Genomic DNA, 21,821 nt, shown 5'->3' on the forward strand with positions numbered 1-21,821 from the left:
TGTGTTCCTGACCCTCTGCGCTGTTACTCAGCTGTAAGGGGACTTTGAGGCTGGTCACTGTGTAACTGACTTCAGGAAGCTCAGACAGGATTACAACAAATCCACGACCAGTCTGTGCTACAAGTAAGATGGTAACTCCCCCCCCACCCAAAAAAAATAGGGTTGAGATCAGGCTAGAGCCTGTTTTAAGTTACTGTATATTGTATAAAAGTAGTTTTTCAGGCCATGCCTTCTGCAATACTCCATTTTATAAGCAACTTTTGACTCAAATCTTTTTTGTTCCCAGAGCTGAGGACCGAACCCAGGGCCTTGTGCTTGCTAGGCAAGCACTCTACCACTGAGCTAAATCCCCAACCCCTTGACTCAATCTTGAAAGTGGAAAAAACTGCATTCCTGAGAGCTCTGTGGTCAAGCTCCACAAAAACAAATAAACTCCTATGAATGATAAGAGCAGACAGTACAAAACAGAGTTGTGTCAGGCTTGGTGGCACACGCTACAGCCCCAGCAGACACAGCTGAATCAGGCCAGCTCAGGCTACACAAGGAGAGAGAGCCTGCCTCAATTTTTTAAAAAGAAACACTGAAGCTGGAGGAAATGGTACCCACCAGTAATTCAAGCCCTTGGGAGGTGAGATAGGGAGACCACAAGCCTGAGACTGAAAGAATAAAGATTTTAAACTATCCCCCACTGACCCTGCTGTGAGGGCCAGTGCACCTCACAAAGGAATAACACCACATGTTATGGGGAGTAGTACAGCCATAGACCATCTGGCCTCGACAAGGCCTGGCTCAGCATAAACCATCCGGCCTCAATAAGGCCTGACTCGACGTAAGCCATCTGGCCTCGATAAGGCCTGACTTAACAGTCCTGAGAAAAAAAGAGTTGGGGTCAGCTCGCCCCAGAGGCAGGGTGGCCTGGAGCTGGACTGAGCCCAAGCTAGGTCATGTGGCCAATGTAAACAAACCAGTGAAATTGCTTTGCTTTGTGTGACTGTTGCCAACCACCTACATAGTTTTCCCTATAAATCCCTTCCCCTAATTGGGCTCGGGGTTGACTCCTGTCTCCTGTGTGAGATACGTGTTGTCCCCAGAGCTCTGGTTCCTCAAATACACCTCTTGTTCATTACATCAAGACCGGTTTCTTGTGAGTTCTTGGGGGTTGCCTCGTCTCGAGATTTGAGTGGGGGTCTTCCCCACCCGGAGGTCTTTCAAGACCTCATGCAAAAATAAATAAATTAAAAAGCAGAGGTTAAATTATTTCTGTAGGAGGTCTGTAAAAGTCTTTTTGCTCACAGGTAAGCAAGCACTAGGGGATTAAACAAAGTTGTCTTTGATCCCCAGAAGGCTGTGACCAAAGGTGGTTAATAGCCTGGTGACCTTTGTGCTGAAACCATACCAGACTGCCCCAGTCCCTTATCTTGAGTCTGTTTGTTTAAGTCAATCTATAAGGCTATCTTCCCCCAGACCCTTCCTTATCGTCAGGCTGTTTTCTCAGTCTGCAGAACCTATCTTTGCAGAAGATGTAGTCCACCTCTTACGTGGAAGAGTTTTGCCACAGTTATGTCTTTAGCTTTGTTGTGTACACAGGACTGAGCTAATTATCACCAGGAATACTTTCTTCCAAGTTGTGCCGTGCATGTGTAGACCTAAAGCAAACTCTCGGGATTTGAACCCACACTGGCCAGTGAGACCTGTTGAACTGAGCTGCGTCTGCCTTCTTATCTTCTGCAGATCGACACTTTGATTCCATGGTGGTCAGAGAGATCTTTGAACATTATAATTTCATTTTTCCCACACTGGTCCTCACAAAAGCAGATTCAAAGTAAGTGAACATGTCTAAACCGATTGCTAAGGAAAGACAAGTTTTTTTGAAAGACCACTTGGAGAACATGTCTTACAAAGTTTTATTAGCAAGGATTCAACTATGAGAAACACAGCAAAACAAAGAAAAATGCACTCCACTTAGGAAACTGCATATCACAAGTGTCCCTCAAATTTTAAATGCCTCTCACTCATCCAACTGAAAAAAAAAAAAAAAAAAAAGAATTGCTGCTTTAATTCTCAGGGCACCTGACACTGTAAAAGAGAGATGGACCACAGTTCACTAGTCACACACACATTCACAGTCTGTGAGGAGACTACTCACAAAGGCCACACGGGAACTCAGTCAGCAACCAGTGATGGTGCAAGTCAGCCTCGCAGGATTAAGAGGACTATAGTGGCTTCTCTATGTTGTAGCTGGCAAGGAACTGAAACCTGGTACTTAGGAATAAGCAGAAACCATGCATGAAGCCTTCGAAGGTGTCTCTGCTGGGAAACACAGCACCAGAGGTTGGGGGAGGGAGGCTGTAGGAGCCCTTCTGGCTGCAGCTAGAGGCCGAGTGTACTATTGAGAGTTCAAACTAAACAACCAGGGCTGTGACTCAGTAGTAGAACAAGTGTCTGAAATTCAGGGAGCCCTGATGTTTAAACCAAGCTCAACTAAATATATAAAATAATAATTAAATTTTAAAAAGGACAAAACAGCTAAACCGACATTTTTTTAAAAAAAAATTAAAAATATCAAAGAGGTTCATGAACATATGCTCAACATCATTAATCATTAGAGAAATGCAAATAAAAACCAGATGTTAACACTGTCTCAAAAGACAAATTATGTAGGCATAATTAATGTAAAGAACTAATCTACCATATGAGAACTAGTTAACAAAACTACTGAATTAGAGATATTTGTTGAATAAGTAGATTTTAGTTGCTTTTAGCATACGAATTAACTGAGATGATAAATGTTAATTTGCTTCACTACAGTAACATTTTACTATCTCTAAGTATCCTATGACATCACACGGCAAGGTTCAAATACACACAATGAAGTGTTTTAAAATGTTTTATTCTACTTCATTTTGTTTAACTGTACACACACACACACACACACACACACACACGGAAGTCAGAGGACAACTTTCAGGAGTCATTCTCTCCTTCCACCACATGGGCCCAGGGGTCAAACAGCTTATCCAGCCCACTGAGCCACCCTACAGGCCCTAAAGTTTAAATATTTTTTAAATTGTGCCTTGAGCAGAGAGCCCACCTCAGCGGCACAATGCTTCCTTAGCACGTACAAAGACCTAGGGATTGCTTCAAACACTGGGATGGTATGACACGCATCTCTGAAAGCCATGTGAATTAAGAACTACTGATTAATACTTTCTGCCTTTCTCCATACAAGCCTCATCCAATCTAAGAAGTGGTAATGTTCTGTCTCTTGAAGAGTTCTGCATACTCATAACTAGTAGCTTCAAGCATGCACAAGCTTCAGCATGAGCTGGAAGGGCAAACAGGAAAGGTCAATATCTGAATGGTCACAGCCCTTTTCTCAACCAGACTGATCCCAGAACGAAGTTTAATAAATATATTTGCTGGCATCCACAACAAAACTTCCAACAGTCCCTACACATAGACTGTTTTAAAAGTGTCTTTATCCAGAGAACTAAAAGCAAATTAGTTAGGGGAGAATTATCTTCAATGGTATCTTTACAATAGATGTACTCCACTTCCCCTCTCACTAGAAAATAACTCTACACACTTCAAATATCATGAAAACTATTTACTCGCTAACCTAAATCTTAATTTTCTATGGTTTAACCTCCTTTGTTCTTAATTTTCTATAAGAAATAAATCATGAAGTAACATCAAAAATTCTAAGTTAGAAAACAACCTACATGTGCTTGTCCTGTACTATTTACCTGAGTGAACAGCACAGTGGGCGGAGTCATGAGCACCTGAGACAGGTTCTCCCTGCCGAGGGCATAAAGGCCAGCCCTGCGGAGGACGTGGAGGAGCAGAGACTCATTAGCCAAAGTGTTGGCTCCAAGTTCAGTGAAACAAAGGAAAACTTTTCTCAAAAGAATAAGGTGGAGGAGCTGGGGAGATGGCTCAGCAGTTGAGAGCACTGGCTGCTCTTACAGAAGACCTGGATTCGATTCCTAGCACCCACCCATATGATGGCTAACAGTGGACTACAACCCCAGGTCCAAGGATCTGATGCCGTCTCTAGCCTCTGTGGACACTGCACATAAGTGGTTCACAGATATATATGCAGACAGACACACACACACAAATTTTAAAAACAAAAGATTAAAAGTATGGCAGAAAGGGCTGGAGGTGGTGATGATCCCAGTACTCAGGAGGCAAAGACAGGCAGATCTCTTCAAGTTTAAAGTCAACCTGTCTACTCAGCAAGTTTCAGGCCAGCCAAGACTACAAAATGGGACCCTGTCTCAAAAACAAAAAATTAGGAAGGAAGGAAGGAAGGAGGAAGGAAGGAAGGAAAGGAAGGAAGGAAGGAAGGAAGGAAGGAAGGAAGGAAGGAAGGAAGGCAGGCAGGCAGGCAGGCAGGCTGCCTACAGGTAAGGCAACAAAATATAGCACATAACCGTGGACTAACAAGGAAAAGCTATTACCATTAATACTATCCTGATCCATTCAAACTGTCATAACAAAACACCACAAACTGGATAGCTTATGAACAACAAAATTATCTTCATGCTATCCACACCTGAGACTAGAGACTTCGAGATTAAGGCACTGGAATACTGAGTCTGGAAAGGTTGTATACATGGCATAGGGTCCTACATCTTCAAATGGTAGAAGGGGCAAGGGTACTCTACAAAGTCTATTTTAAACTGTGTTTAGATTTGCTTTGCTTTTATTGTATGTGTATGCATATTTGTCTACACTATGTGCATGCCCAGTGCCTACAAAGGTCAGGAGAGGACATCAGATCCCCTGCAATCAGAGTCAGATAGATTTGAGGCACCATGTGGGTGTTAGGAATGGAACTCATGTCCTTCTCTCTACACACCAGAACCTATTCCTACAGAGCAGAACCACATTCAGGAGGTGCTACGGTTTGTTTACAAAACACACAGTGAAGATCTGAGGGTGACTAGGGCACCATGGCAGCAGCTTATTGTCAACAAGTTCGGAAAAAGTACACATACATGCAACTCACACAGAAAGTGTATTTCATGAATATTTATTTTAGTCTTGAATATTTAAGGTGGACTTAAATATTAAATCTTGCTATATGGCTCAGGCTGACCCCAAAACTTTCTTCAAACCTCCCAAATACTGGTATTACAAGAGTGTATCATACCACATCTGACTCAAATAATTGGAAAATATAAATAGTAAAAAACTTCAACTTAAAAATACAACAAAATCACCTTCTTAACTATTAAACTATCAAATATCAAAAAGCATAAGTATACACTTACACACAGCTGAACATCACCAGGCTGTGGTGGCCCATGCTTTTAATCCCAGACAGAGGCAAGTAGATCTGAGTTCGAGGCCAACTTGGTCTACAGGGTGAGTTTCAGGGAAGCAAGGTGTCAGGAGCCAAGCCTGCTTACACACCCTCTGCCTCAGGAATGTTTCAGGAATGTCAAGCCCACTTACACCCTCTGGGACACCTAGCTAGTTGTCTGTTCTTATCACTTTTACAGCTTCTGTCTCCAGCCTTCAGTTCTTATCAGTCTATACCTACAACTTACAGTTTAGGGATATAGGGAGGGTGGTGACCATAGTGAAATTGGTTCTGGGTCCTGGGTGACCTTCTAGCCTGCTTGTCTTTATAAGCCGCTGTTTTTTAATTAAAGTTTGAGAGCTTGATCAGAACACAGACTTGCTCTCCTTCCTTGCACCTCCTGTCCCCCATTCTTTCGCCCCCTCCCAGGTCTCCGCTGAACCACCCCCCACCCACCACCCACCCCCCGTAGACTGAGGCAGCCAAGGATACACAGAGACACTGTCTTGGGGAGGAAAAAGCACATACAGTTGAACATTCAAAAACGGTACATACATTGCCCCAGCATTGCTAATGAGAGCATAGACCTGTACTAACCTTGGCAAAGGTCAGCTGACCAATACCTACCAGAATGATGAGTGCACATTCCTTGTGACCAGCATCCTATTCCAAGGGATTATTTGTGTGTGTGTGTGTATTTGTGTGTGTGTGTGTGTGTGTGTGTGTGTGTGTGTGTGTGTGTACTCATTTTAGCTTTGTGTATAATACCAAAAGATCCCATATAACCTAAAAATTCATTAATAAGACATTGACATGTTCATACAGTGGAATCAGTTTTTAAAAAGTGAATTAGCTAGACATGTTGGCATGCATGTACAATTCCAGCTGAGGCTGAGACAGAAGGATCCTGACTTTGAGACCAGGCTAGGCTACACAGTGAAGACAAGGCTATCCTTTCCTAGGGAGCAAAAACTGAAGAGCTGGGAGACAGTGATGGGTGCTCTCCTGCTACTCTGGGCTCAGCCATCACCACTGGGTGAGGAGTGAGATTGAAAGACCACCCCCCACCCCCCGGAAAGGAAAACTACACGAGCTTAAGGTCCACAACTATAAAAGTAAAAAAATAAGCTTTAAAATTCACAGGCTCAGAGCTGAAACAGGCCCGGGCGAGCCCAGGCACGCCCAGGCCCTGTGGGGCCTGCCCCGCCGTTAAAACTGACAGACCACAAAGATAAGAAGGAATGCAGAACCAGCCGGAGGTATCGGAACTGACTCATAGGCCATCTGGCAGGAAGGGATAAGCCCCTAGCCCCTGACATTCCGGACGCCCCAGCCTGCACGTACTCTTTTGCTGTGTTTTAACCTCATTTGAATATGTTTGAAATAGCCAATTGGGTGTAACCATGCATCCGCACCTCATTTGAATCCACCAATCAAGTCCCTGTAACCATGCATCTGCTTCTGTATGCCTGTTTCTGCTCCCCAGAACCCTATAAAAACCCGTCCCTGGTTCTGTTGGGCGCGCCAGTCCTTCCGAGCTGACTGTGTGCCCGCAGGTACCTGTGTATCCAGACAATAAACCCTCTTGCTGATTGCATCCGGTGGTCTCGGCCTGGTCATTGGGCTTGGGGATCTCCTTCCCAAGGGAAGATTCTCACTGAGGGTCTTTCAAGATAGTTTAAATGCACTAACAAAAAGACTTCTAAGATAATGTCCATGAATAAATGTCTAGAAAAAGAGATATCTTCAAAATGAACCTTCTGCAAGGCAAATAACTGACTAGGACTTCAGTAACTGCAGAGTCTAATTACAATTTATTTTAGGCTTTTTTGTTGTTGTTGTTGTTGTTTTTTGTTTTTTGTTTTGTTTGTCTGGTTGGTTTGTTTTTTGAGATAGGGTCTCTCTATATAGACCTGGCTGTCATGGAACTCACTGTGTAGGCCAGGATGGCCTCTAACTCACAGAGATCCACCTGCCTCTGCTCCTGAGTGCTGAGATTAAAGGAGTTCACCACCATGCCCAGCTCCTTAAGCTATCTTTAACCCCCTCTGTGTAGGACCTAACATCTTGAGACTAACAGATAAAAACTTTTTAGTATATATTAACTTCATAAAAGCCTACTTTTCACTAACCAAACGTTTTTACCAACTAACCGTTTTCACTGACCAACAGACAGTACCTGAGGCCTATAGCTGAGATATCCCCACCCTGCTGGAACTACCTACTTAATGTTTCCAATATAGTTTTAAAGTGATTTTTCATTTATGACTTACTTTGTTCTGTTACTATAAAAACTTCATGAAATTGGTTACTTTTTGGAACACAAAATCTGGCGTAACCTATGTTAGCCCTATTCTGTCTAAGCTCCATCCCACAGTTACCTGGCACCAGTGCCTGACACTGTAAAGGGGGCTGCTTGCCCCCTCCTCACTCTCTTGCTCTCTTCCCTCTTCCCCCTTTGTCCCTTCTCTCCCCATTCCCCTCCCCCCTCTCTCCCTATGTTCATGGCTGGCCTCTACTTCTCTACTCCTCTTCTTCCTCCTTCTCTTCTTCCTCTTTTCTCCTCCTCCTCCTCCTTCTTTTTCCTCCCTGCCTCCCTCCCTGCCTGCCTCCCCCCTCCTCTCTCTCTGCCTTTCTCTGCCCTTACTACCTCTTGACTCCCTTCTGCATGCACTGAATAAACTCTATTCTATACCACACTGTCATGTGGCTGGTCCCTCATGGGGAAGGAATGCTTCGCAGAGGCACCCTCTTCCCCCACACCTCTATAGAACATAATCCCCCTCTTTATGTTTATATAAACACATTAACCTAAATCTGTGCTCCCAAGCCATGGTCACTCACATTTGGCTCCAGAATAAACTATCTATTATTCCATTTGAGGTGAACATTACATTATTTCTGCATCAGCACTATTGTAGAAATGATATGTAAAACAAAAGCTGAGTGGTCAAAATGGCACAGCAGGTAAAGGTGCTTGCTGCCAAGCCTCATTGATATCTTGGGTTTTCTCCCCTGACCTGCACACATAAGTAAGCAAGTAAACATGTAAGTTCGAATTTTTAAAGTGCAGTGCAACTAGTTAACTGCTATTTCCAGAAAATATAGACTAAAATTTTTAATATCTGTGCTGGCTAGCTCTGTCACCGTGACACAAGCTAGAGTGGTGGCACTCAACCTTCCTAAAACTGCAACCCATTAGTACAGTTTCTCGTGTTGAGAGACACCAACACAAAAGTATTTCCAGTGCTACTTCATAGCTGTAATATTGTTACTACTATGAATCATAACATAATTATCTGTTTTCCAATGGCCTTTGGTGACCTGCGACCCACAGGTTGAGAACTGTTGAGCTACAATCATCTGGGGAAACCTCAATTGAGAAATTGCCCCATAAGATCCAACCATAGGCAAGCCTATGGAACATGTTCTTGACTAATGACTATGTAGAAGGAAGGACCTGGCCCACTGTGGGCGGTGTTATACCTACGCATGTGGTCCTGGGTTCTATAAGGGTGCAGGCTGATCAAGACATAGACAGCAAGTCATTAAGCAGCATCCTCCATAGCCTCTGCATCAGCTCCTGCCTCCAGGTTCCCACCTTGAGATCCTGCCCTGACCTCCCTGAGTAATAGAATTTGACCTGAGAGTTGTAAAATGAAATAAACACTTTCCTCCCCTAGTTGCTTTTGGTCATTGTGTTTTATCACAGCAATAGAAAAGCAACCAAGATAATAATAGTAAGAGAGGTTATGTGATGGTTTGTATATGCTCAACCCAGGAAGTGGCAGGATTAGAAGGTGTGGTCCTGTTAGAGTAGGACACATCACTGTGGGTGTGGGCTATAAATTTCTCATTCTAGCTGTCTGGACGCCAGTCTTCCATTAGCAGCCTTCAGATGAAGATGTAGAAATCTCAGCTCTGCCTGCATCATGCCTACCTAGATGCTACCCTATTTCCACCTTGATGATGATGGACTGAAACTCTGAACTTGTAAGCCAGCCCATTTAAATATTGTCCTTTATAAGACTGGCCTTGGTCATGGTGACTGTTCCCAGCAGTAAAACCCTAACTAAGACAGGTTACCTCTAGGGAGAAGAAGTAGACATAAGGAAAGACTTTTTAACTATACCACATTCATGCACTATTTTCAAAATCCACAAGTGTTTATTGTGTTTTTCTCTTTAAGGTCTTTTCATTATCATCATTTATGTGTGAGCACACAAGCCACAGTGCATGTACACAGAAACGACGGTTGTGCAGCACTGCTATACCATAACTTAGTATAGTAGTATACATAGTACTTAGTATAACAGTAGTCATACCATAACTTAGTTGTGCACTTTAAAATGGCTAAAATGGGAATTTTTGTTATGACTCTAATAAAGAATTGTTAATTAAGTATCAAAAAGCAATGAAAATCACATTAATTTGTAGTGACCTCTTGCTGTACCTGAAGTGCTAGCCCCAATAGTATGCAATACCAACAGATCAGGCACAGGCTCGTCCCACTCAGCAAGCCTCCCCGCTGTTTTAAATGGAAGTTTTCGTTTGGTAAGACTGTGTCACTGACAGTCTGTCTATAGCAGAGAGCCACCCAAAAGATTTAGCAGTAAATGTATACATTTATTAATATTATTCAAAAATTAAATAAAAATTCTAACATCTGAGAGTTCATAAATCTTGAGGGCATGTCTAACAATTTCTAGGGACCTAATACTCATCGGCCGACAAACAGAAGTATTAAGTCTAGTGGGACTTGCTATGATCAAATCCTTCACGAACAGCGAGGAGGAAAGGGCTGCAGGCTCACGGCTCAGAGGGCAGGTTCGTGAGGAGGACGGTGGGATGGCAGTACGCTGCTTGCTCATGTGGCACAGTAAAGAAAGGAGGATGTGGCATGCAGTGGCTCCTCCTCTCTATCTGTGTGTAGTGCAGGCCCCGGCCCACAGGACTGTGCTGCTCACATTCCGGCTGGATGTTCCCTCCTTCCTGGAAACTCGCTCAGACATACGCAGACACGTATCTCCTAGTAATTCTAAGTCCAGTCCAGCTGACAACGAAGACTAGCTGTAACGAGTGGAGGACAGCAGTTCACAATACTTGATTATATGTGAAGGCTGGGGGGAAAGTAGTGACAAGGAGCTACAATGCCAATTATCATGATTGATAAATAAGACAGCATACATGTACTGCAAGATCACGCTATACCTTATAAATATGTGTAATTATGCACTGACAAAAAATCCCGCCAGGGTTGGGTTAATGGCTCAGTTGAAAAATTGCTTGTCTTATAGACACCAACCTGAGTTCAATCAATGTCTGAAATCCATGAAGAAAAAAAGTAGACGTGGTGGAATGTGTGTGAAATCCTAGTGCTAGAGAGGAGGAGACAGGCCTGGCCCTGGGTCTGCAGGACAACTAGCCTAACCCTCTGGGCAAGCCCCAGATCAACAAGACTGTCGCCTTTTAAAACAAAAAAGAAGAAAAAAAGAGAATAAATTTCTTTTTTAAATGTTTAAAGGCATGAAAATGTTACATTAATTTTTATCATTACATATTATAAATGTGTATTTCTTAATAACCCATAAATTCATATAATTAAAAGAATTTTTAAAATCTTCCCCTCTTTAATACCTCAATTCTTCTTATATTACTTTTTCTTTTCTTTTACTCACTTGTTTATTTCCACTTTATTTATTTATTATTTATTCATTTATTTTAGTGTATAAGTGAAGCTTGGAACTGAACTCAGGACCCTGCATATGGTAGGCAGGTGAGCTATGTTCCCAATCCTTACAACTTTCTCTTTACAAACAGAAAACAAAACTCTGTCCTAGCCCTCTTCCGGGACTCACACCAAATGTCCATCTATCTTTCCTCCAGGGACCTAGTCACATTAACATATCCCTTACAATATGGCTCTTGCTAAAGCTTCTGATACTCTTAATAGCACCAAAGCACACAGGCCATCACAATCCAGTGCCCTCTTGCCTACTTAACTTCTCTAAGTACTCAGACGCCAAAGACTTGGTTATGAATGTCATCCACAAAAAACAACACATCTTTCCAAAACCCTTCATGAAAGTTAGCATCTGCCTTTGTATTAGTCAGGGTTCTCTAGAGGAACAGAACTTAAAGAATGAACGTGTGTGCGTGAGTGAGTGTGTGTGTGTGTGTGTGTGTGTGTGTGTGTGTGTGAGTGTGTGTGTGAGTGTGTATAATATTTATTAGAATGACTTACAGGCACCAGTCCAACTAATCCAACAATGGCTGCCTATGAACATAAAGCCCAAGAATCCAGTAGTAGCTCAGTTCACAAGACTGGGTGTCTGGATGTCTGAGGTGGTCTTCTACACTGGATTCCTGAAGAAATAGTCTCTAATGCCAGTGAAGGAATGGACTTCCTAGCAAGGCAAAGGCAAGCAGAAAAAGCTTCCTTCTTCCCTTTTTTCATATCCTTGTATACAAAGCAGTTCACAGTGTCTTCCTGCCTCAAGATCTGGGTTAAAAGCATGTCTTCTTACTTCCTACTTTAAATTAAGCAAAATTCCCTCACAGGTATATAGATGGTCTTTGCTACTTTGTGTGTTCTTCTTCTTCCCTCTCTTTATTCCCCTCCCCTTTTCATTCCCCATCACTAGATAAGAAAGAAGGATATAGGACAGAAAGATAGCGATCCCTGAATCTGATTTCTTTCCTTTTTGTTTCTTCTTTGACTATTAACAAACTGAAACCAACTTCCCTGAAGAACCAACCACCACTGACAATGACTCTTGGGACTCTCTAGCATGTATACACCCTCTGAAAAGTTTCCAGAATTCCAAACATCTCACAATCACAGAATCTATCTGCAGCTAGCAAAGCCATGCATCTGCTAGAGCATGAGGCAAATCACAGTCAGGTGCTCTGGACAGTTTGAAGCAGCCCCACATCTCCACACCTCGGATTAAAACAAAAACATAGTCTTCTATTTCTGTGATTCTAAAGCAAAAAAGATTCCTGAATTCTCAAACCCTCTATTTGGGGGTTTTAGTTCCAGATGTAGTCAAGCTGATAACCAAGAATAGCCATCACAACCATAAACTAATATGAGTCCATCTAAACATGATTACATCTGCAAAGACTGAATTTGAAAGGACAGTCACATTCACGGATATCAGGTCTTAGAATCTGCTTTGTAGAGAACATACTCAACTCATATTTCCCCTCTTCCAGGATTTGGTTTTCACAGGCCCAGGCCAAAATGACTCACTATTAATAAAGAAAAGGGGCTGTGCTGGACAGCTTTATGTCAGCTTGTCACAAGCTAGTCATCTGAGAGGAGGGGACCTCAGGAGAAAGTGCATCCATGATGGGGCTGTGGGCAAGCCTCTAGGACATTTTCTTAGTTAGCTATCGATGAGGGAGAGCCCAGTCCATTGTGGGTAGGGCTACCCCAGGACTGGTAGTCCTAGTTCTGAGCAAGCCAAGGGGAGCAAGCCAGTAGTCAGCACTCCTCCATGGCCTCTGCATCAGCTCCTGCTTCTAGGTTCCAGCCCTGTCCTGACTTTCTTCAATCATCAACAGTGATGGAAGTGTAAGCCAAATAAACCCTTTCCTCTCCAAATTGCTTTGTTATGGCATTTCATCACAACAATGATAACATTAACTAGGATATGGGATATCCAAAAATGGCCTTTTATCACACTCTCCATAGAGAAAACATTCTCTGAACCTTTGGAAGTCATTAGAAGTAAACTTACACCGTCATCCTCAAAGAACATCATCTGCAAATAGTGCTGTAAAGAGACAAGTACCCAGTGAAGCAGATGCAGTCAAGAGTACTTAAGAAACCACCTTATAGAACTCAGTGGGAGATCATTTGCCTAACATGTATTAGGCCATAGGTTCAACTCCTAGCGCACAGGGGATAGGAGGGAAAAAAAACTATAAATGAGGCATAATATCATCAACTTCTGAATTTAGAATGCTAACAACTTCTTTACATATGAGAAAATTTTCAAAACAAGGCAATATGGGGACATGGAGACATATTTTAACTGACACATACAGGCTTACATCTCCCTCAGAATGAATTAGATCTAGAATTAAAGGAGCGTCAGAAGGCACAGTCTGTATGTGCCACACATCCCTCATCCCCAGGCCTTTCCATACGACATTCTTCTGCAGCAACCCACCAGAGAACAAAGCATTTCTGGGAGTGACCCTGTCTCCAATTTGACCTCTCTGAGAAAAAGGCAGCAGAGAATCCAAAGGTTCTACAGGCTTCCCAGTCCAGTGAATTCACTAAATCACCCAAGGGATTAAGGATTCAGTGAATTAACTTACAGTTCAATTTATTTTAACTCTTAACTCCTCAAATTTAGTATTGAAGAGAATGACAAATTACGTGTAGAACACAAATAAAGCACCAATCAGTAACAGATTACATTATATTTCATAGCAAAAACATCATTCTCAGATGAAGAGATCAGTACATGGTCCTCACAGAGAAAGAGAAAGCCCAGAACAAGACAAAGGGAGTCTGGGAGCAGAGAAGGTGGGAAGGAGACTCCATCAGACACGCAGCAGCCACACTGACAAGCAGTAGGATGGATAACCAGGAAAACACAATTCCTTTTTCTACCACGAGAATGAAGTCACAGAAAGGCTAAGTGACTGCGTACTTAGTATTCAGTAGCCCAGAGCTGAGGCCAGCTTCGGAACCTGTCCATTCAAAGAAACATGAAAACTCTATGCTTTTCTCAAAGCCAAATAAACTGTGTAAACCACCTCACTTATAAGTTGCCTGTACCTCCAGCAGATACAAAAGGAATCATAATTATCTGAACTCAATTCAACAATGGAGAGATGGAACATAGGTAAAACGCTTGATTTTCCTGAATTAATAATTCAAACCTGATTTGATCTTGACACAGAGATTTGCTAATTTCAAGTGTTTCTCTTCTAGCTTAGTAGTATCAACATGTTTATAATAGAACTTTAAATACAACTAATTTGGTGCTTAAAGATTGTACCTGGTTAACAACTTCCTAGTCTTAAACATACACCTACTACAAAACACAAGACTCCCACTGCCTGGTTTTACTGCTTATGTTGTGAGCGCTGCGCTCCAGCCGAGGGCTTGGCCGCCTCGGAGCTACAACCCTTAGTTAGATGGTTAAAGGCCCACCTTCTAGAGGTAAAATCTGACGACAGACAGCCAGAAGCAAAATGTCCAGTGGTATTCCATCGACAATTATCACATTAACATTCATTCTTGAATAATCGTTTCTAGAGCACTCTGGTACAACTTTTAAGAATAATTGAAATATAATGAGTATCTTACCTGGAGAAAGCGGATCTACTCTAGCCCCGTCACCCATCTCCACAGGGCTTCCCTCAGTGGGCCAAGGATTGGAACTGCACACACCTGCATCCCCTTGTGACTGGTGGGCGCCCTAAAAACCCATACAGATGAATTAAACTTAAGTTCCCACCTTTATATAGTAGGCTCTAAATTAACTGAGCTGCCAGTTCTACACATCTGTATTGACAATAGGTACTTTTCTAGAGCCTAGGTTCTAGAGTTGGAAGGCAGCCTAAGACACATAGCAAGGCCATGGCCAACCTGAGCTACACAGCAATTCAAACGCAGCCTGAAGCATGCGACACGCTGCCTTGAACACTCAAGAGCACGTGCCTACCAAGCAAAAGGCCTGAGTTTAAACTTCAGTACTACCACAAATGAAGGCTGAAATAAATCAAATACTCCTTAGCTAACGAATGGAATGCATAGACGCAGTAAATGAATACAGGGAATACCATTAGTGCTGTGGGTGAAATAAGCCTCTCAAACATACTGTCTAGAGCCCAGAATCTACAAGATGTTGCCATCTTATTCTACGTAGCAAATGTGGTTCACAAGCTGCGTAATTCAGGAATTTCAGAGACATTCCTATATGATCCAAACAGATCCAATCTAACCAAATGGGATTCCAACTGCAGAAAACCAGAGAAAGGGCCGTTTCCAGCACTAGTGTGAAGGTGGAAAAGGAAATCACAATGACCTTCAGCAGCTGGATGTGCGCTGCTGCATCCTAGTAGGATACACTGAACAGGCCGGGGTAGAAAGATCAGGCAATCAGGTAAGCAAATGGATTCTTCCCTAAAACCTCAAAAATCAACCTAGGCATTACCTTGATCTGAGCCCAGTTTCACATGAGTTGATTTATATGAAATATCACTAACAGGCAAGTCTGGAGAAAATCTACTAGCTGTGCCAGGTCTGGAAAACTTAAACAAATGGGAGGAGTAGTTATCATGTGAGGTTTTTCATTTCTGAAGTCATGAAAATGTCTACAACTGACTGTGTGGTGGCTACACACTCTGTAAATCTATTGAAACACCGAGCCAGGCGGAGAGCCGCACACCTCTGATCTCAGTGCTCACACGACAGAGGCAGGTGGGTCTCTGAGTTCAAGGCCAGCTTGGTCTACAGAGTGAAGTGAGTTACAGGACAGCCAGGACTACACAGAAAAAACTTGACTCAAAAATAAGAAAGAAAGGGAGAGGGGAGTAGTAAGGAAAAGGAGGAAGAAGGGGAAGAAGAAAGAGAAAAAGAAACAGGGGAAAAAAACCACTCATATTCAGACAAATTAGCTGAGCAGTGGTGGTGCACACCATTAATCCCAGAATTTGTGAGACAGAGGCAGGAGGCCAGCCTGCTCTACAGATCAAGTTCCAGGACAGTTAGGGATACACAGAGAAACCCTGTCTTGAAAAACCAAAAGAAATTAAAAAAAAAAAAATCTATTAAAACCAAGGAAAAACTGTAAAGCTAGGGCTGCTGTGTAGCTGGCAGGAGAGCTTGCCCGGCATGAAGGAAATACTGGGTTTGAGCCCTAGAACCATATAAAATCTAAAACAGGCACAGTGGCACACACCTGTAATCCTACCTCTAAGGCAGGAGGACCAGACGTTCAAGATCAACCTTGGCTACATGGCAAGTTCAAGGTCAGTGTGAGGTAGAAGAAACTGTCTGAAAAAAGGAAAGGGGGGCCAAAAGATGGCTCCGTAGCTAAAAACACTTACTGCCAAGCCTTACAACCTGAGTTTGGTCCCCAAACCACAGAATGCAAGAAGAGAGCCGACGACCTTTGACCTGCACAGGTGCACTGTAGCACAAGGGCGCACACAGCCATGCATACAATACACAAAATTACAATGAGAACAGTTTACAAGAACCAAATCCAGTACACAGTACAACATAGATGAGCTCTGAAAATATAAAACCACAAATGGCAAACAGCACACATGTTCTTCGTAGAACATGAAGGAGTGAAATTCATAGATAGTAACAGTCCTTACCAAGGGCTGAGCAGTATGTGTAAGGGTAGAGTGTTAGGCAGAGTTTAGTGCACAAACTTTCTGGTTGGGCTGCTGAGGAAGACTTGGCAACAATGTGGATGAACATTATCAATGCCACTAAATTGCACAGTTAAAAAAAAATCCCTAAAATCTCAAAAGCCAGGTATCTTGTAACCTTAGTTCTCAAGGGGCAGAAACAGGAGGCTCAAAGCAACTTGAAAGACAACTGTCTGGGTAGGGGAGGGGTTGGGGATGGGGGGAGATTAGGGACCGACCTGGGGCAGGGCTGGAGAGATGGCTCAGCAGTTAAGAGCACTGGCTGCTCTTCCAAAGGTCCTGAGTTCAATTCCCAACAACCACATGGTGGCTCACAACCATCTACTAATGGGATCTGATGCCCTCTTCTGGTGTCTGAAGACAGTAATAGTGTGCTCACATACATAAAATAAATAAAAATCTGAAGGAAAGAAAGACAGACAGGCAGGCAGGCAGGCAGGCAGACAGACAGACAGACAGACAGACAACCGGGAATACAGGAGTTCTGGGCTACAGAGACTATGACTCAAAAAAAAAAAAAATACATTTTACCTTTTTAAAAAATGACTTAGGCTGGAGAGATGCCTCAGCAGTTAAGAGCACTAGCTTCTCTCCCATAGGACCCAGGTTCAATTCCCAGAACCACACGGCAGCTCAGTATTGTCTGGAACTCCAATCTCAGAGGACTTGAAGCCCTCTTCTGCCCGCCATGGGCACCAACCATGCATGTGGTAGAGAGATATGCATGCAGATAAAACACCCATACACATAAAATACATACCAAACATGAACGAATAAAAAATGACAGGACAAAAAGAATTCATATACTTCCTATGTTTCATACAGTACCTGTGCACCTAAGAACCTTCTTCTTAGACGTAAACAAAAAGAATCCTTTAGGACTAGACAGACAGCCACGCAGCCGAGAACAGGAACTGCTCCTGCAGAGGACCTGGTTCAATGCCCAAAATCCACGTGGTTACTGATAACCATCTATAGGTCTAGCTCCGGGGAATCCAATGTCCTCTTTGGCCTTCTGTGCGGGTACTGCCTGAACGTGGTGCACAGCATACATGCAGGGAAAGGACCAGCACGCACAAAATAAAAATACACAATCTTTCTTCTTATAAGAGCTTTATAAAGACACTTCTAGAAATCTTTTGTTTTGTTTTTGAGACAAAATGTTAAAACTTTCAAAGCCTCTCACTCCCAATCCTCCTGCCTCGGAACTGCTGAAATTAAACAATCACCCTGGCCCAGCATTTACTCTTTATAAATTAAACACCTAGAGCCTGAGTTTGTGGCTCCATCAAAATGACTAACCTACCATGTGCAAGCACCTGGGTTTACCCACAGCAAAGAAAAACAATGATGGTATAAAAGTCTGAAATAATTATGTAAATTATTTATGTACGTTTTTCTCTCTACACCACTTTCTTCCAAGCCTCAATTCATTGAATCGGTAACTTGAAAGGACACTAACTAGACTTTTTATTACATTTATTTATTATGTAGTCTGCAGGTGTCCATGTATGTGCACACACGCGCCACTATACACATGTGAAGTCAGAAGAGAGAGTTGTGGGAGTCGGTTTCTCCTGCCACCCTGTGAGTCCTGGGGACTGTGGTCAGATTGCCAGCTCGAGTACCTCCGCCCACTGAGCCACCTGCCAGCCCACACACGACTTTCTGTAAGAGACTGCACTTCCTTGAAAAGATTTTTATTTGCTACTAACAAAAGGTCACATTGTTATTTGTAAGAATTCTGGAAGATTCTGTCAGAGCCACTGAAAATTCTAATAGGCAACAAGGTCTTACTCTTTGTAAACGGTTTTGTTTGTTTTTGGTTCCTTTTGTTTCATTTGTTTGATTGTTTTTGACAGTCTCACTATACAGAACAGGCCGGCCTAAACTCATTATGAAGCCTAAGCTAATTTTGAACTTATGGCAATCCTCCTATTTCAGCCTTCCAAAGGGCTACATTTCAGGTATGAGGCACCATACCTAGTTTTAGGAGATGGGTGGGTGGGTGACATTATAATCCCCTTCTTCAATTTACCTGAACCAATTTTGCCTCTGGACTCATTGCAATCTCCTTACTCGCACCTGTAGTACTTCTTCCTGGAGGTACGAATTTTGCTTTTTTAAAGGAATTTCCCTGCACCTGACTTGGTGCTGCAGAACGTCTCATCTTCAGCAACACTAACCTGAAAAACACCAAAACAGAAACCGTCCGTGAACATGACTAGAACAAATGTCTGTAACCCCAGTCCCAGAGGATCTGACCCCCTCTTTTGGTTTCTGAAAGCACCAAAGTACACATACACACATGGAGATAAATAATCATACATATAAAATAAAATAATCTGTGCTGGAGAGATGGCTCAGTGGTTAAGAGCACTGACTGCTCTTCCAGAGGTCCTGAGTTCAATTCCAGCAACCACATGGTGGCTCACAACCATCTGTAATGGGATCTGATGCCCTCTTCTGGTGTGTCTGAGGACAGCGACAGTGTACTCACATACATAAAAATAAATAAATCTAACAAATAAAAATAAACTTTTATAAAGAGAGAAATAATCCTTAGAAAACGTGGAGTAGGGGAGATGGTTCAGTAAATAAAGTGGTTATGCATAAACATGAGGACCTAAATTGGGAATTCTCAATACCCATGTAACAGTCACTGCGGAGGCAGCATGAGTCAGTAACTCCAGAAAGGCAGAGAGAGGTGAGTCCGGGGCTTGCTAGCCAGCTGCCCTAGCCAAACTCCACGGTTAGTGAGAAACCATCTCAAAACATGAGATGGATACATGAGAAAGAGATCACATCATCTACTTCTGGCCACGACACATACACCTAAGTAACACACACACACACACACCCCTATGCACAAACCAAAAGAAAAAGGGACTGGGCATAGTGGCTCACATCTTTAATCTCAGCACTCAGAAGGCAGAGGCAGGTGGATCCCCATGAGTTTAAGGCCAGCCTGGTCAGCAGAGCAAGTTCCAGGACAGTCAGGTCTACCGAGAAAAACTCTAACTCAAAAACAAAAATATAAATAAGACACATAACATCAATCCTGTGTGTTTTCTTCATCATTGTTGTAGTGGTTTGAATAAGAATGGTGAGGAACTGTTTGGGAAAGCTTAGTGGATGTGTCCTCACAGGAGGAGGAGTAACACTGAGGCTGGGATTGAGATTTCAAAAGCCAGCACCATTCCTGTGTCTTTCCTCCTGTGGTTGAAATTCAAGCCATTCTCAGCTACGGCTCCTCCAAGGACACAGCAGCCTGTCTACTTACTGCCATGCCCCTTGCCACGATGGTCGCGACCTCTAACCCTCCAGAACTAGATATAATGTTCTATTATACACATTGCCTCGGCAACCGTGAGGATTTTCGGTTGTCGACTTAACTACATCTAGAATTAACTGAAAGCCAAGTGGCTGGTACAACTGCGAGAGGTTTTTCCCTTAATTAAATCATGGGACATAGGAAGACCCACATTTAATCTTGATATTTTGAAGTGGGAAGATACACCTTTAATCCAGATCTAAGAAGGAAGTTTGCTCTTTTTGCCGGCTCTCCCCCCTCCCCCTCCCCCCCCTCCCCCTCCCCTCTCTCCCCGGTTAGTTCACCCCTTCACTGGCACTCCAGCATACTGAAGACCAGCTGAGACATCCAGCCCGTGACTGAACAACTAATGGATTCTTGGACCTCTGAGAGAGAGAGAGAGAGAGAGAGAGAGAGAGAGAGAGAGAGAGAGAGAGCGCACGAGCGCACGCGCTCCAGTGAGCGCAAGTTGGGAGCAGCCAGTCTTCACTGCAATTTTTACAAAACACTGCCCAGCATATACATAGTTACCAAAATCATTTGGTTAACTCAGAAATTTGACTCTTTTTATAAAGAAGTATCAAAAATATGCTTAAATGATTATGTACAAGTACTTTAGTACCACTTATAGCAAAAAAAAAAAAGCCACTTACCCATAACAGGTACTAGATGGATAAATCATCATACACCCATGTTCACAACTCCTAACATTCTGAGTCTTTAGTTGGCTCCTCCACCTAGACGAGTTCTCTTTTCCTCTAGACTCTGACCACTCTTTCCTCTGATGAAGCTGGGATGCTTTTTTTCTTTAATTCTACCTTATCCTTACGAGCACTCCGCATCTCCCAACTAACAGCTTAGGCCCCTCGAATATGTCCACTCCCTAGGCACTTTTCATGCGGCAATAAAACTGCCCCATTGTTTCCTACTCCAAAAAGAAGTTTGTTAGAAATTGATCTAAAAATAGAAATCCAAGCCAGGTGGCGGTGGCAGCAGTGGCACACTACTTTAATCTCAGCACACAGGAGGCAGAGGCAGGGGGATTTCTGTGAGTTCTAGGCTAGCCTGGTCTACAGGGCTAGTTCCAGGATAGGCAAGGCTACAAAGAGAAGCCCTGTCTTGAAACACACACACACATACACACACACACACACACACACACACACACACACACACACACACACACAAATAGATAAATAAATACAAATAAAATTTTAAGAAATATAAATGAATTTCATAAGACTAGCACCTATGACATGAAAACACTGATTATCTCTACATGTTAGAATAGCACGTGATTTTATTCTGAGTTCTTTACAAACTTCAAATTTCCCACAAAGATGATGTTATCTTTATAATAAACTAGACTGGTTAAATTTATCATATTTTGTTAAATCTGAAATGCCACCAATTTTCAAATATACCATTATTTCATATATTCAAAACAATCAGTCCATTGTTGCATTGATAGCTGGACATCTCCTCAGTTTAATGTTAAAGTGAAATACGTTCGTTAACTGTTTGATGTCAGTTTTTACTAATTTAAAAGATTTGGGTGGAGGTCGTGCTCTGTGATTCCTTCAAATACAAACCATCATTACTAGCAAAATGTTAACTCAAATTATGAAACTGGTGGTCTGTTGATCTAATCTGTTGGTGCATTTTAAAGTAAACTACAGAAATCAGTTTATTTCCCCACAAATATTGACATCTTTACTAGTTTGTTTTGTTTTCTGAGACAAGGGCTCTCTGTAGGTCCCAGACTGGCTTTGAACTTGAGATCTTCCT

At 42.6% G+C, this 21,821-nt stretch overlaps 1 protein-coding gene across 1 annotated transcript in view; it reads right to left on the reverse strand.

Annotated features, from left to right (window-relative positions):
• Rad54b (RAD54 homolog B) overlaps window positions 1-18,945 on the reverse strand; it is a 68,639-nt gene extending 49,694 nt beyond the window's left edge. The window contains exons 1-2 of the mRNA XM_032905880.1: window positions 18,759-18,945; window positions 14,643-14,754 (exon numbers count right to left, since the gene is read on the reverse strand). Coding sequence (XP_032761771.1) covers window positions 14,643-14,754; window positions 18,759-18,890 — 244 coding nt within the window. The 5' untranslated portion in view covers window positions 18,891-18,945. The remainder of the gene's footprint in view (window positions 1-14,642; window positions 14,755-18,758) is intronic.
• Between the last annotated feature and the right edge of the window lie 2,876 nt (window positions 18,946-21,821).

Source organism: Rattus rattus, chromosome 1, assembly GCF_011064425.1.
Source record: "Rattus rattus isolate New Zealand chromosome 1, Rrattus_CSIRO_v1, whole genome shotgun sequence".
Lineage (NCBI taxonomy): Eukaryota > Metazoa > Chordata > Mammalia > Rodentia > Muridae > Rattus > Rattus rattus.